Here is a 14,836-nt window from a genome sequence, read left to right on the forward strand (position 1 = left end):
TTAAAGTATCCTCCCTATAGTCCTGTTTGGTCTTTTGAAAACAGCCCTTCGAGGATGAAGCTTGTTTCACAGCTCAGCCTAAAACATTTTTTAAAAAGGGGATATGAAAGCTGGTTGACAAATGGATAAAGTGTATTGAAAAGCAAAGAGGATAAAATAAATTCTATAACCAGAATGCAGGTTTTAAAAAAGAAAAAGAAAAAAGTGTATGTTCTTGTTACGATATACCTACAAATTAGATTTAGACTTATTAAAGACACACTCAGGGATGGTTTACATTCTCACAGTTTAGGAGTCTAAAAGGCTAAATTCAGAGTATCGAATTTCTCACTGTTGGCTCACAGTGTAGGAATGTCCTTGTCTCTTTTCAGCATCTGTGAGCCGAGTGTTCCTTGGAGATCTTGTGTCTTGTTATCAGTCTTCCCATGGGCCTAGGAGGTTCTCAGTTTAGGGGCCCCAGATCCAAAGAATGTATTCTGCTCCTGGTTCTTCTTTTTATTTCCAGTGGTACTGACGTTGTCCCCTTTTCTCTGCTTGCTTCTCTCTTTTAAATCTTGTAAGATAAAAAGTGATGCAGACCACACCCTAGAGAAACTCCCTTACATCATTAGATCAGATCTGTAACCTGAGTAAGGATGTTACATCCCACTCTAGTCCCCTTTCAGCTGATTAGCTGTACACATTAGATCACATTCTGGGAGATGATTACATCATTACCACATTACATAATTGCCAAACCATTGAGAATCATGGTCTAGCCATGTTGACACATTTTGAGGGGGGCACAGTTCAATCCATGACATCCCACCATTTCGCTAACAAAATTCATGCCCTTGCCACAGCACTTTCACCCATCATATCATCCCAAATGTTTTAAATCAACCCAGTGTCCAAATTCCAGCTGGGGACAAAATTTCTCTTCATCTAAATCTAGAATATATGCTTCCAGAATATTATGGTGGAACAGGTACAAACAAGACATTTTCATTAGAAATAGGAGAAACTGGAGGAAAGAGATATAAGGGGAAGCAAGCAATGTAAAAACCCAGTAGAACAATTTACATCAGTTCTCGAGACTTGGCAATAATCCTTTATTCTGTGAGACCATCTAGGCATTGGTCCTGCCCTCTAGATTATGGGTATGGGCCATACTTTCTGGATTCTTGTGCAAGCTTCTCAATTCTGTGCTTCCATTCTGACTTCCGGGCCCACTGGGATGACAACTGTACTCCCCTGGCTTTGGGCAGGCCCATTCTAGTCCTGTGAATGGTGACTCCCTTGGCCTTTGCAGGCCCTGTTCTTGTGCCCTTTGAGCATGTCTGAACCACCTCCTCAACTTTGGGCAGTGGATCTAGCTCCATCCCCCTGGCATTTGTGAATGATAGCCCTTCATTCTGAAACTGAGTTGAAACCTAGGAACCTGTGCCCCCTCCCCTACCCTTTGAAGTCCCAGAGGTTGTGATTTACCCTTTGAGACTAAGGCATCTCTGCTTCTCATGCTTGTTGTCTTTTCAGCTTCTGCTCCTGAAGTGTCTTGAGCTGGCTCAGCCTCTACCCTACTTGGACAAGGGTTACAGAGTTCTTTGACTTTACCCATAAGTCCCAGAGACACCCCACTCCACCAGTAAACATTGGCCCGAATGCACTCGTATTTCTCACTCTGGATTGGCAAGCCTAGCTTCATTTGTCAACAAGTACCTGGAGGCCCCTCACTCTGCTAGGAAGCTTCCTGCCCAAAGGCACTCAGCTCTCTTGCTTGTAGGTTGCTCCCAGACATCTCATGTGGTCTCCTGTTTCTGCTGTTGCCATTTCTTTGCTACTGTTTCTTACTGTCTGTGTCATCTCTAGTGTTACTAATCTCCTCACTTCATTCTGAGTCCTCACTACTAGGCTTTTACTATTGTTGTTGTTAGGTGCCATCGAGTAGGTACAGATCCACAGCGACCCTATGCACAGCAAAAGAAACACTGCCCCATCCTGGGCCAGCCTCACTCCTGTTGCCACACTTGAGTCCATCGATGCTGCCACTTGGCCAGTCCATCTCGTTGGGGGTCTTCTTCTTTTTCTCTGACCCTCCACCTTACCAAACATGATATCCTTCTCTAGTGACTAGTCCTTCCTGACAATATGCCTGAAGTATGAGAGACGAAGTTTGGCCATCTTGGCCTCCAAGGGGCACTCTGGCTGCACTTCCTCCAAAATAGATCTGTTGGTTCTTTCGGCAGCCCATGGTACTTTCAATATTCTCCTCCAACACCATAACTCAAAAGCATCAATTCTTCTGCAGTCTTCCTTATTCACTGTCCAGCTTTCACATGCATATGAGATTATTGAAAATACCATGGCTTGGTCCTCAAGCTGACATGTTTGCTCTTCAACACTTTAAAAAGGTCTTGTGCAGCAGATTTGCCTAATGCAATACACGGAGTTTGGTTTCTTGACTGAAGCTTCCGTGAATGTTGATAGTTGATCCAAGAAGAATGAAGTCCTTGACAACTTCAATCTTTCCTCCGTTGATCAGAATATTGTTTATTGGTAAAGTGATGAGGATTTTTGTTTTCTTTACATTGATATGTAGTCCATACCAAAGGCTGTGTTCTTTGATCTTCATCAGTAAATATTTAAGTCCTCTTCACTTTCATCAAGCAAGGTTGTATCATCTGCATATCGCAGGTTGTTAATGAGTCTTCCTCCAGTCCTGATGCCACGTTTTTCTTCATATAAGCCAGCTTCTCGTATTATTTGCTCAGCATACAGGTTGAATAAGTATAGTGAAAGAATACAACCCTGTTACACACCTTTCTTAATTTTTTAAAAATGTTTTATTGTGAATTATGTGATACTTTACATGGGAAAACATTAGCTTTACATTCGTCCTATCGTATATCGTTTCATTGCCATGGTTACAATCCCCTCCATGCATCATCAACCAACCAAAGGGTATACACTACAAGCCTGCCCCTTTGTCGTCAGCACACAGCCCTTCTCTCTAAAGTCCCCAGCCACTCCATATCTCCATGTCATCATCTGCCTCCATCTCTGGTGTCACTGTGTCTCTGGGTAGGGTCCTGCTCTCTGCTCTTCTCCCTTGATGGTCCCAGGGACCGCCGCTCCTAGACTGCAAAGTCAGTCACTCCCCTCCTTTTGCTACAAAACATCTACCTTTACACTTATCTTTCTTAATTTTAAACCATTCAGTGTTCACATGTTCAGTTTAAAAAACAGCCTTTTGGTCCAGGCACAGATTCCTCATGAGCCCAGAATACTCATACTTCGCAATGTTGTCCATAGCTTGTCATGATCCAAACAATCAAAAGCCTTTAGAAACAATCCACTCTTAGTACTAAGATCTGTCTTAATTACCTAGAGCTGTCACAGTAGAATTGTATTCTCTTTTAGTTTGTTGTTGTTGTTGTTGTTAAGTGCCATTGAGTCGGTTCTGATGCATAGTGACCTCATACAGGGTTTCTGAGGAGCAACTGGTGAGCTTGAACCGCCAACCTTGCAGTTCAAAGTGACTTTGCTGTAGCACATTAACCCCTAGCACCATACCTGGACTCCTCTTAGAGTTTCGGAGGCTAGAATCTTGATGCAAGCTTGAGGGGAAGGCTTTCTTTGTTGACTGACAGTTTAGGAGGAGAGTCCTTGTTTCCTTTCAGCATCTGTGGGCCCAGTGTTTCTTAAAGATCTCCTTGGTCTTTGATCTTGGAGGTGGTCAGTGCAGGGACTTTCAGTCCAAAAGATGTGCTTCACTCCTGGCTCTTCCTTCTGGTTCTTTCTCCTCTCATTTCTCGCAAGATAAAAGATGACAAAGTTCCCCAGGGGAGCTCCTCTTATGTTGATTGGGTCAGGACTGTGATCTGAGTAAGGTTTTTGTTGCATCCCACCCTAACTCCCTTATAACGGACTGATTGATTGATCACATCAGATTACATCATGGGAGACGATTACATCATTATATAGCTGCCAGATTTTATCACTACATTACTGCTAAGTCACTGAGAATCATGGCCCAACTAAGTTGACACATTTTGTGGGGACTCAGTTCAATCCATGACAGTCGCTAAATAAAGCTTCTTTCTTTTTTTAAAAAAATGTAATTATTACATCAATAACACATTTAGCACAATTAACAGTAATTCATTACTGGTGGTGGTGGTGGTGTGTTGTGGAGTTGGTTCCGATTCATAGCGACCCTGAATAGGGTTTCTGAGCCTGTAAATCTTTATAGGAGCAGAAAGCCTCATCTTTCTTCCATGGAACAGCTGGTAGTTTCACACTGCTCTCCTTGAAGTTAGTAGCCCGAGTTGTAACCACTACGTTACCAGAGCTCATTAATTCATTAATAGTTTTCAATATTAGCTTGTGTTCAGTTTCCAAATTGACTTCTCATAGTTGGTTTGTTAAATCAGAATCCACATAAAGTGAATATTATTTTTAAATCTCTGTTCTTAAAATTATTTCCTCCTTTTCATTTTGCATCATTTCCCTTTTTTTTTTTTTTTTTCAGATTAGTTTTGATAAAGGACTACAAGCTTTGGTTTTATTAATCTCTGTTGTTTTCTGTGACTGTTGTTCATTCTCTGTTTTGTCTTGCACTTTCTTTTATTAATCCCTTGTTTTTAGGTTTGCTCTATGACTTCTTTTCATCTTTTTGAGGTTAATACTATTGCATTTATTTTTGGTCTGCTTTCTTTTCTAATACATTTGTCTAAACAAGTATACTAAAATGCATTTAAGGTACTCAAGATTCAAATTTCCCTCCAACTGTGTTCCACAAGTTTTGACCTGCATATTTTCATTATTATTAAGTTCTACATATTTCTTGATTGCTTTATGGGTTCGTATTTAATGTACAGTATTTTTTGTACCTTACTAATTATAGCTTACCAAGGTTTTTTTGGTGCTTCCTTTTTCTGTGCTAAAAATTTAAAAAAATTTTTGTTTTTGCTGAGAATATGCATACCAAGTCTACACACCAATTCACCCGTTTCTGCATGTGCAGTTCAGTCTTACTGTTTACATTCTTTGAGTTGCACAGTCATTCTCACTTCCTTTTTGGAGTTGTGTTTCCCCCATTAATATAAACTCAGTGCCCCCTAAGTTCCTAGCCCAGTGATTTGAGCTGTCCCTGTCAGTTTGATGACCTGTGAGGGCACAATGCTCAAGGAAGACATTCTTATGAATTATGTTAAACTGTTGTGTGATTTTAAGAAAACTTCAGGGTGTATTTTTGGTGTAAGAGTTAGAGATGATCTCAGAACAGTAGTTTTGGGGATTCACCTAGCCCCCATGGCTCGAGAAAGTCTGGAGTCTATGAGAATTTGAAATTAGTGCATTTTCCATCTTCTATAGAATTTTTTATCAAAATGGTCAGTAATGGTAGCCAGTCACCGCCTGGTCTTCTGGCCCTTGAACTTTGTGGCACTTTGATCTGAGTTTCCTTTCCAGGCATGTATCACTGCACCTGTGAGGCCCAGTAGCAGGTCTGCTGTTGGGCGTGCTTCCTGTGTGTTCTAAGGCAGTATTTGCTGTTTGCCGGTGTGCTGGGTGGGGCTTGAATGTGCTCATCATGAGTTTCCCTCTTTGCAGTGTGGACAACATGATCCAGAGATTGGGGCAATTGGCCTCGACGCTGAGGACTCACTCCAGTGACCCCATGCCAGGGTAAATAAGGCCTAAAGGCTGGACACATCTTCCTGGTGGTGGTGACAGTGGGATCAGGGGGCTCGGGGAGGGCTGTGAGATGGTGAGGAATCATCGGTTGGGGTCCTGGAGAATCTGTCACCATTTTGACCACCAGGACTCTTGGTCCTTATGCTTGGAAATTGTTTCTTCATCTGTGTGATGAGGTGGCAGTGATGGAGGTGACTGTGGTTGGGGTTGGAAGTTGTAGGGTCCAGATTGATTGAGGTGGTGGGGTGAGCAGTAGGTGACTGATGGGTGATGGTGATGGAATGATGGTGACAGGTGGTTGTGCTGATAGAGGCATGATGATGGTGGTGGAGATGAAGTGATAGTAAGTGATGGCAAGTGCATGGTGATGGGGCACTGGTGGTGAGGACAACAGTGGCAAATACCTGAGGATGGGGCGACCATGGCAGGAATGAGGTGATGGTGTGACAGAGGTGGGTGTGTAGTGAGGATGATGGTGACGAAGATGACTGCTGAGGTGATGGTGGTGGACGGTACTGGTGATGGGCAGCTGGGGTGGGTGCATGGTTATAGGGTGATGATAGTGGGCAAAGGTATTGAGACAACTGATGATGCCATGGTCTCTGTGCCAAGGTTTGTGGGTCAAGACTACTGTATGAAGGTTCCCAGATCAGAAGGCCAGGGAACAACCCAGCCTCCCAAACTCCAGGCTCTTGACCAAGGTCCTGCTGTCTTACTGCCACTCTGGAAGATGTGAGACACAGTTCGCGTGCATGGCATGAACTTACAGCTCCACACACAGCTACATCTTGGCTAGCGTGTACTCCCTGTACTGTCTGCCCCTTGCCCTGGTGGATATAGAATCCCGTCTTGGAAGATAGCTGTCTTAGTTATCTACTGCTCCTGTAACAGCGACATACTACAAGTGGGTGGCTGTAACAAACAGAAATGTATTCTCTTCTAGTTTCGGTCTAGAAGCCTGAATTCAGAGTGCTGACTGAAGAAAGGTCCTTGTGTGCTTTCAGCATCTGTTGGCCCAACCTTTCTTGCACTTCACTATTGGCTCTTCTTTCTTTTATCATTGTAGGATCAAAGATGTTGCAGATCACACCCCTGGGAAACTTGCATATATCAGATCAGGGTTGTGATGGGATTTAGGGTACTGCAGCCCACACTGAATCCTTTTACTGATTTATCACATCAGATCACTTCATGGGGAATCATCATAGAACTGCCAAATCACTGAGAATCATGATGCAGCCAAGTTGATACAGATTTTGTGGGGATACAATTCAGTCGATGACAACAGCCCACTCAGGCCTAGCTGCTTTGTAGGAAGAGACTTTGGGCTCCAGGCCTTGGAGTTCTTATTCAGCCCCTTGTCACCCTGTGTACCTGGGTCTGAGCTTACTGGCAGCCGTGGAGGGAGTGGAGGGATGAAAGCCTGTGCTTGTCGCCTCCCCACTGTGTTCCCTCAGTGTTTCCCTCTTCAACACCTTGTTCCTCTCCTTAGCACCCTGTGCCTGGGCCTCCTACTCTGCATTACTCGCTGGTTCTGCTCCTTGAGCCGGTCTGAGGCTGTGATGAGCCTCTGTCCCTCATCCAGGGAGCCCCTTCCTGTGCAAGGTCCTGAAAGGTGACTTTCAGACAGTCCCACAGGAGCTTCTGACCGCAGCCGGGGTCAGGATCCAGGAGTGGGTATGTGGACAGTGCACACTGCATGGGGGGCTTTGAGCAGTATGGGGGTGTTTTAGGAAGCAGCTCACTCAGACTTTTGTGAGTGGATGGAAAGCTCAGCCAGAGGGCTGGGGCCAGACAGTCCACGGGCAGGTGATATGGTGTCCTGGTTACAGGAGTTGAGGTGAGGGAGACTGGGCCTGAGGGGGAGAGAGAGGATAGTGGAGACTGGCCACTGACCATTGCCTGCTAGGAAGGGGGCTGAGGAGGTGACGAAGGCGGGGTGTCCTGGTTTCTGCTGCTGTGGTTCAGTCCGCACAGAGGTGAGAGATGTGGGGCAGTGTCTTAGCCATCTAGTGCGGCTGTAACACAGATGCGTTCTCTCCCAGTTTAGGAGGCTAGTCCAAATTCAGAGCGCTGGCTCCAGTGGGAGGCTTTCTCTGCTGGCTCTGTGGGAAGGTTCTTGTCTCCTTTCAGCATCTGTAAGCCCAGTATTGCTTGGAGATTGCCATGTATCTTGGCATCATTCGTTCCCTGGATCTAGAAACTTCCCAGTGCAGAGTCTCTAGTTCCAGAGGACACACTTCACTCCCGGCTCTGGTTTCTGAATGGTAGTGGGTCCCTCTGCATTCTGCTCACTTCTCTCTCTTGTAAGTAAAAGGTGTAGACCACACCCCAGGGCTGGGCAGCTTCCCCTACTTGGGATCCTGGCTGTGGTGGGATTAGTGTTGGTGCAGCCCACCCTTAATCCTTTTACTGCTATCAGGGCCCATCACTGGGGATTATGATATAACTGCCAAATCACTGAGAATTGTGATCCAGTCAACCTGACACATACTTTTGGGGGATATAGTTCGTTCCATACAGGCAGGTTTGGGGCAAAGGGCTTTGATTTGGGTGAGATGAGAATGGAGGACTGGAGATCCACAGCGTCTCAGCACCAGTGGCAGGAGATGGGAGGAAGGGTTGGTTCAGAGAGATGGAGGAAGCCAGGAAGAAGAGGGTTCACCAAGATCTGAGGAATGGGGCGGTGCAGGCTTTGCACCAGGGGGGTCACAGTGCCCTGACCAGAACTGCTCAGGGCTAGTTTGCTTTTGGGCTTTTGCCTTTCTCTCAGCCTAATCCTTCTGAGCTTGGCCCTCCCAACTCTGTGATACAGAAGTCCCCGCAGCCTTGGGAGGCCCCATGGCTTCCTTAGTCCTGGTCTCTGGGAGGCATGGTTCCATTTGTACTGTGGCCTGGGCTGACCATGTGCCCCTGCCACACTCTGAGACCATCCCCCAACTATAGCACATTCTTAGAACATTATGTCTGGTTGTGTTGGTGCTGCCCTAGGGGATCCCTGAGTGGTGGGTGGGTGCAGTGATGGCCTAAAGTAGACCTGTGCCCCCAGGAAGTCCACAGCTGGAGGCGAGATGCCTGTTAATCAAATGCTCACAAAAAGGAGGATGTTTATAGAGTGAGAGATTTGATTCTGTACAGAAGTTGGGCCCCTTATCTTTGTGGTCGGAAAGGTGTCTCAGAGGAAGTGATGATTTGAGCTGAGGTCTGAAAGTGAGCAGGAGTTAACTAGCTGGGGATGGGGGTCTGAGGAAGGAGAAAAAGGCCATCCAGGTATAGATGAAGGGCTGTGCAAAAGCCCTGAAGCAAAAATTTGCTTTCAGAAACTAGAAGGAAAAGAGGGAATGTGACTGAGGGCAGGAGACAGTTAGCAGAAGGCCTATAGCATACAGGACCTGGTGAGTCCAGTGAGGAATTTTATCTCATTTATATTTAATTAGAAACTAAATTTCACTTTATTATAAATTTCGCTAGGTGGTGAGGAGACTTTTTTCTCCCTCCATTTGCTGTCTCTTGTATTATTTTTTCTCCTTTTGTTGTTTGCGATAAGTTACATACAAAAAGTACAGAAAGATCCACACACAGGCAGTGTAACAAGTAACTGTAAAGCAGATCCTGTGTGATCCTAAGACCAGCAGGAACTTGAACCCGGGCTGACATCAGGTCACATGGGAAAGGGCCTGGAAGCTGCTACATCGGCTTGACCAGGTGGGTTAGTAGCTTGGTGGGTGCTAGTAGGAGAAGAGCAGAGGTCTTCTAGAGCACAGCTGGCTGCTTGAGCTGGGGCTTGGACCAGCTGCAACTCAGAAGCCAGTCCTTGAAAGAGCTAGAGGCACAGTTCTGGGGAGACAGCCTGAGCACCTTGGCGTCCCCTATGCCACTCCTGTTTCCCTCTTAGCCGCTGGAAGCCTGGTAGCTCTGCGATGCCTTTAAGAAAGTGTTGTCTGGGACCAAGTATCTGACTTCCTGCTGTGACGTCAGGATTGGGGGAGGATTTAGGACGCTAATTTTCATTTTCCTGAAAGGGGAGGAGATTGAGGCTGAAGATGGAGAGAATACAAGGTGAAGGCGGAAACTAACATGGGGTGAGCTTCGGCGCCATACTGTGTGTGTGTGTGTGTGTGTGTGTGTGTGTGTGAGACAGCAAGGGAGAGAGAGATACATGAGAGAGACAGAGACTGAGAACGATGGGTGTCTTTCATTGATTGTGTGTATTTGTGTGTTTCTCCAGCGGAGAGCCTGTGGGGGAGGAGCATGTGGGGAGGTGGAGCAAGGGAGGGGCTGCCTCCATTGGGTCGGAAGACACCTGTGTGCGCCCAGGAACCTGACCTGGGCCTTACAGCCTCTGAAGGCTGTTCTGCAAATGTGGTTGACACTTTTGAATCTGGTGTGTGTGGGTCTGCCCCGAGGTTTGTCTCAGTCTGTGCCTCTGTGCGCTGATGAGTGGAAGCCCCTGGACTGGGCAGGGTGGGACCCACACTGATCAGTAGCCTCTGGGAGGTGGATGTCCGGCAGCTGACAAAGCATCTTCATGTGTGAATCATGCTTGGTGCAGTTACTCAACATTTGCCTTTTATTAGAATAAACCTTAGCCTCACTCTGAGAACTTGGGAGGAGAGTGAGAAGTGCTGTCTGCCTTTGAAAGTCCATGTTGGTGGGCGTCCCAGCCTGGGACCAGCTTTCTCACAGAGCAGGCCCTCTACTCTGCCCGTAATCCTTGCTGGGTGTGGAACCCAGGGGCATGTGTGGACATCTGGCAGGGTGCTTAGCACACAGCAGACTTGTAGTGAGTGGCGGCTGTCATCGACACTCAAGGGTAGTAGCTTCCCTGGCACTGTGCTCCCTATATGCCATGTCCCCTGCTCAGGACATGATGGCGTCCTATCTCCTGAAAGTCTCTGCCTCTCTGTCCCCTGTAATTCCTGAGTCCTTTTGTGCTAACAGCTGCCTCCTTCAGGGCAATGGGTTCCCAGAGGCAAGGGATTGGTCTGTCTCATCCAGTGCTGAGTTTTTTACTGAAATGGCATATATGTCTGGCTGGGAGGATCATCTGTTGATCGATGGTGGTAGACAAGACTTGTGTATGGAGAGGAAGAACTGCCCCCACCGTGTGACTGAGGGTGGGAACAAGGGGGAACAGATCCTGGGTGAGGTGTTTTACATATACTCACAAAGAACCCCACTTTACACATTTAAGAAATGGGCTAAAAGAAGGGGTTCAAGCTACACTTTGGGTATTATTGATGATAAGGTGTGGGTTGCCCTTGGTCATGACTGCTTCTCTGGCAGGTTTGGGGCGACCGTGGCCATCGGCCTGACTATCTTTGTACTCTCCATTGTCACCATCATCGTCTGCTTCACTTGTTCCTGCTGCTGTTTGTACAAGATGTGCCGCCGACCCCGTCGTAAGTATGCCCACCTCAACCCATACTGCAGTGAGCCCATGTGCAGTGCAGACCCCTGAGTGAGGGGGCAGAAAGGGTTGACCAGGGCCCTGCTCTGGCTAAGCTGGAGGGCAGGCAACAGTCCTGGCCCTCAAAGCCTGAGGAGGTGGAGGGTCCTAACTGGGATTCTCTTTGCAGCGGTTGTGACCACCACCACAGCCACTACTGTGGTGCATACCCCTTACCCTCAGCCTCCGAGCGTGCCACCCAGCTATCCTGGACCGACATACCAGGGGTACCATTCTGTGCCCTCCCAGCCAGGGATGCCGGTAGCACCTTACCAGATGCAGTATCCACCACCCTACCCAGCCCAGCCCATGGGCCCACCAGCCTACCACGAGACATTAGCTGGTGAGTACCTTGGCTTAGCCTCCCACGGCGTCCATCACAGAGTACATCACCGAAAAGGCCTTGCCCACAGCTAACCATGTCCTCTCTGTTTTCAGGAGGTGCAGCTATGCCCTACCCTGCCAGCCAGCCTCCTTACAACCCAGCCTACATGGATCCCCCAAAGGCAGTTCCCTGAGCATGCTCCCTGTCTCTGGCTGCCACTGTGACTATGTTGTGTGTGTATGAATGGTTCTGCTGGCACGGTTCTTTGCTGTCCCATGGTGTGTTTGTGTGTGTATGTGTGTACTCCCTCTATCTGTTGTAGCTTTATCTGATGCCGACGAGGTGGGGACCACCCCTTGCCAGAGTGGGCTGGGACCTAACTTTCTGCTCTCATCCTGTCTTGAATTTAAACTGTGCTTTCTGAAATCTCATGCAGATTTCAAAGTGGGAGTGGGAAGACTTCTTTCTAGAACACTTTGGGGAGGCTGGATGGGTTTGTTGTACTAGGGTAGCATCACTCTGGGGGTAAGGATGTATCCAGAACCGTGGACGTTGCCAGTGTGTTCAGTTGTGTCCTGGTTTTGGCAGTGACCAGCCACTTCTGAAAGCCATGGCTTCCTTGGGTGTGGGGTGCCCTTTTCAGAGTCAGACACATGCTGAAGTCAGGCAGGTGGAATTGGGATCTGGCTGAACTGGGTTTTGATCCCAGAGGTCTCACAGGTCCCTGAAGCTTGTGCAGAGTCCAGTGCGGGTCAGTGATCTCAAAACCCTCAGGTGCATTCCAGACCATTCTCAGCTCTTGACAGCTGTCTGCCAGGACTGTCCCTGCACTTTCCCTAGGGCCACATGGAGGGCTATGTCCACCCCAGTTCTGGCTGCCCCTGGGGAAGTTTTCTTGCCCTAGCTTACCCCCAACCCTTGCCATAAGTGGACAGTGATGTCTGTCCACCAGCAGACTCAGGTCTCCTCCCTGAAGTGTTTTTATTTTTAGTCAAATATTTTACCCCATGTTGTTTCGAAACATGTTACAGTTGCTGAGGCTGAAACTCCTGGAATTTGGCAGGGAGATATGGCTGATGCTGAGGGGCAATCTGATCTCAGCACCACAAAATACTCAGCTTCTTGCACCTCAGTCCACAGTTCATCCTGGCAGCTGGACCAAAGGTGGGTGGGGCTGTGGCTAGCTGTTAGGCCCAGACACCAGTACTCACTCAGTGTTCTTGTCCTGTTTCACTAGAAACATCTTAGCTTTCTCTCTGCTGCTGTGTTTCTGAGAAATGTTTTAAGGTATTACCATTGTTTATAATAAATGCAAAGATTTGGAATTGCTTCCCTCTTTTCTTAAAAGTCTTGGCTGTTGGTACACTAGGCTGTGTACCATTTCCATCCAACACTTGGATTTTCTGTGATTTTGACAAAGATCTTTTCTACTTTTACTGGGCTCAGGCTTCCTGCTGGGGAGATACAGAAACTTGTCACCTTTGCCATCCCTAAGCAAGCAAATGACCACTCAGTGCTGTTGGGTTTTTAAATTTTTTTTTTATTAGATTCTCTTTCTTGGCCCTACTGTCCAGGCATGGACAGGGACAGCCCATACAATGTGGCTACTGCCAAGGTCAGGAAGGCCAGCAGGCCCAGTAGCAGCCCCTCCCTGGTTGGGGTTCCAGGGCTCTCTATGGGAAGATGACCTGTGGGCCTCCTTTGCCCTCCAAGGTTGGGACTAGTGTTCCTGGCTGTGCCGAGGGGCTCAGTGGCTATGGCAGCTGCTGGCCCTGGATTGGTCCCACTGGTGCCTTTAAGTCTGTACATGGGCTTGACGGTGCTGAAGGGCCTGGCATGAGCATCCACCCACTGCAGCAGGGCCTGTGGCCTCCACTGACAGATGCCGACCAAAGCCAGGACGTCCCCTTCTGCCGTGTGTGAGTCTGGTGGGCTCTGCCCGTAGAGGCGTGTGTAGATGCTCCCCAGGCTGTAGCTCTTCCTTGGACCGCACTCACAGGGGCTGTTGGCACGCTCCAGGGCTTTCAGGGCTGTAATGCTGTCCACACAGAAGGTGTCATCCAGAGCACTGGCCAGGTCCAGTGCGGTCAGCTCTGCCTGGAGCAGGGGGAAGTCGTAGCGGTCACCATTGTGAGCCACGAGGCACCAAGGCTGTGGCTGGCGCTGCAGGAAGGCTCGGAGCAGGTTGGCCAGGTTGGCATTGAAGCACCCACGCCCATTTGCTACCAGTGCGGCTGTGTTCAGGCCTGTGATATTGCTGGCCGCAGGGCTGCAGGGCTTCCCTGGAGCCACACATAGGGAGAGCTTGTCCACTATGCGGGGCAGTGGAGGTGGCCCCTGGGGGGTTAGGAGCTTTTCGAGAGTACACCTGTGGATGGCCAGCAGGCAGAGTTCTGTGATCTTGGGCTGGGAGAAGGGCAGGCCAGTGGCCTCCAGATCCAAGAAGATGAGAGTCTGTATGGGACCCTGAGATGGGGCCTGTGAGCCCATGATGTGGCTAGTATCCGCTGCTGAGCCTGAGGAGGAGTATGGGTGGGGGGTGAGTGCCCCCCACTAGAAAATATGATCAGTGGTGGGGGTGGGTGGGGGCAGAAAGCCGCCTCAGGGGGTGGAGTGACTTCCTCTTAACTGTAGGTTTATATGTTTGGGGGGGTTCTCCTTCACATGAGTTTGGCTCCTCCCTTGGTACCCACTTGGGAAGGGGGACCCTCAGCCTTTCCCCCTCCCTATCTCCCCGGGGGGTCTGCACTCACCGAAACCAGGCAGTAATCAGAAACCAGGCACTAAACAGTCGGCAGGCTGGCTGGCTAGCTGACACTTTCACACCAAGCGTGGCGGGAAGTGAAACACAGCACCCAGCCCAGGCCTGCTCAGGCCTTCCCCCACCCATGAGTCAGACCGCCTATAGGCCCAAGTGAGCAAGGCCCGCCCAGCTCTTCCTCAGCCACTCAGGGCTGGGTCCCTCACCACAGTGCTGGCTGTTGCCAGCAGTGCTAAGTGCAGTGAGTGCACCAGTGGCGGACGTGGTGTCCAGGCTGTGTGGTGTGTGGGGAGGCTAGCTCCAGGACTATCCCCAGCCCCACCCAGCCCTTCTGCCTTGGTCTTCTCTCCCAGGCCTCTGGCACAGTTCAGCTTTCCCCCACAACCCGAGCCCAAAACAATGACTCAGCAATTCCACCAGCAGGGCAGGGCTCCTTCCTCAAGGCAGATGAATTACCATCTGGGGGATGGCAGGAAGGATCCCTCCCCTCAGGGTCTGGGGTCCTGTGCTGTCCCTCCCACTCAGCCAACATGGATGAGACTAAGGAAATACACCACCAAAGCTGGTGTGTTCTCAGCAGGAACAGCCCGATACTGCTTTTAATCAGGTGATGAAGTGAAGAGAA

The 14,836-nt window shown here is 48.7% G+C and overlaps 2 protein-coding genes and 1 pseudogene across 2 annotated transcripts; 1 reads left to right on the forward strand and 2 right to left on the reverse strand.

Annotated features, from left to right (window-relative positions):
- The window catches only part of LOC102813373, an 18,231-nt pseudogene extending 12,937 nt beyond the window's left edge, over positions 1-5,294 (reverse strand).
- Positions 5,295-6,160: 866 nt separating this feature from the next.
- SHISA5 (shisa family member 5) lies at positions 6,161-11,643 on the forward strand. Its single transcript, XM_006873661.1, has 6 exons — positions 6,161-6,188; positions 7,262-7,353; positions 9,572-9,585; positions 10,963-11,078; positions 11,256-11,468; positions 11,564-11,643. The coding sequence occupies exons 1-6, from the start codon at positions 6,161-6,163 to the stop codon at positions 11,641-11,643; spliced, it is 543 nt and encodes a 180-aa protein (XP_006873723.1).
- A 1,370-nt stretch (positions 11,644-13,013) lies between these two features.
- Positions 13,014-13,985, reverse strand: TREX1 (three prime repair exonuclease 1). Its single transcript, XM_006873636.1, has one exon. It carries the CDS (start codon positions 13,938-13,940, stop codon positions 13,014-13,016), a length of 927 nt encoding a protein of 308 aa, XP_006873698.1. The 5' UTR covers positions 13,941-13,985.
- Between the last annotated feature and the right edge of the window lie 851 nt (positions 13,986-14,836).

This window comes from Chrysochloris asiatica, unplaced genomic scaffold (genome assembly GCF_000296735.1).
Source record: "Chrysochloris asiatica unplaced genomic scaffold, ChrAsi1.0 scaffold00246, whole genome shotgun sequence".
Classification (NCBI taxonomy): domain Eukaryota; kingdom Metazoa; phylum Chordata; class Mammalia; order Afrosoricida; family Chrysochloridae; genus Chrysochloris; species Chrysochloris asiatica.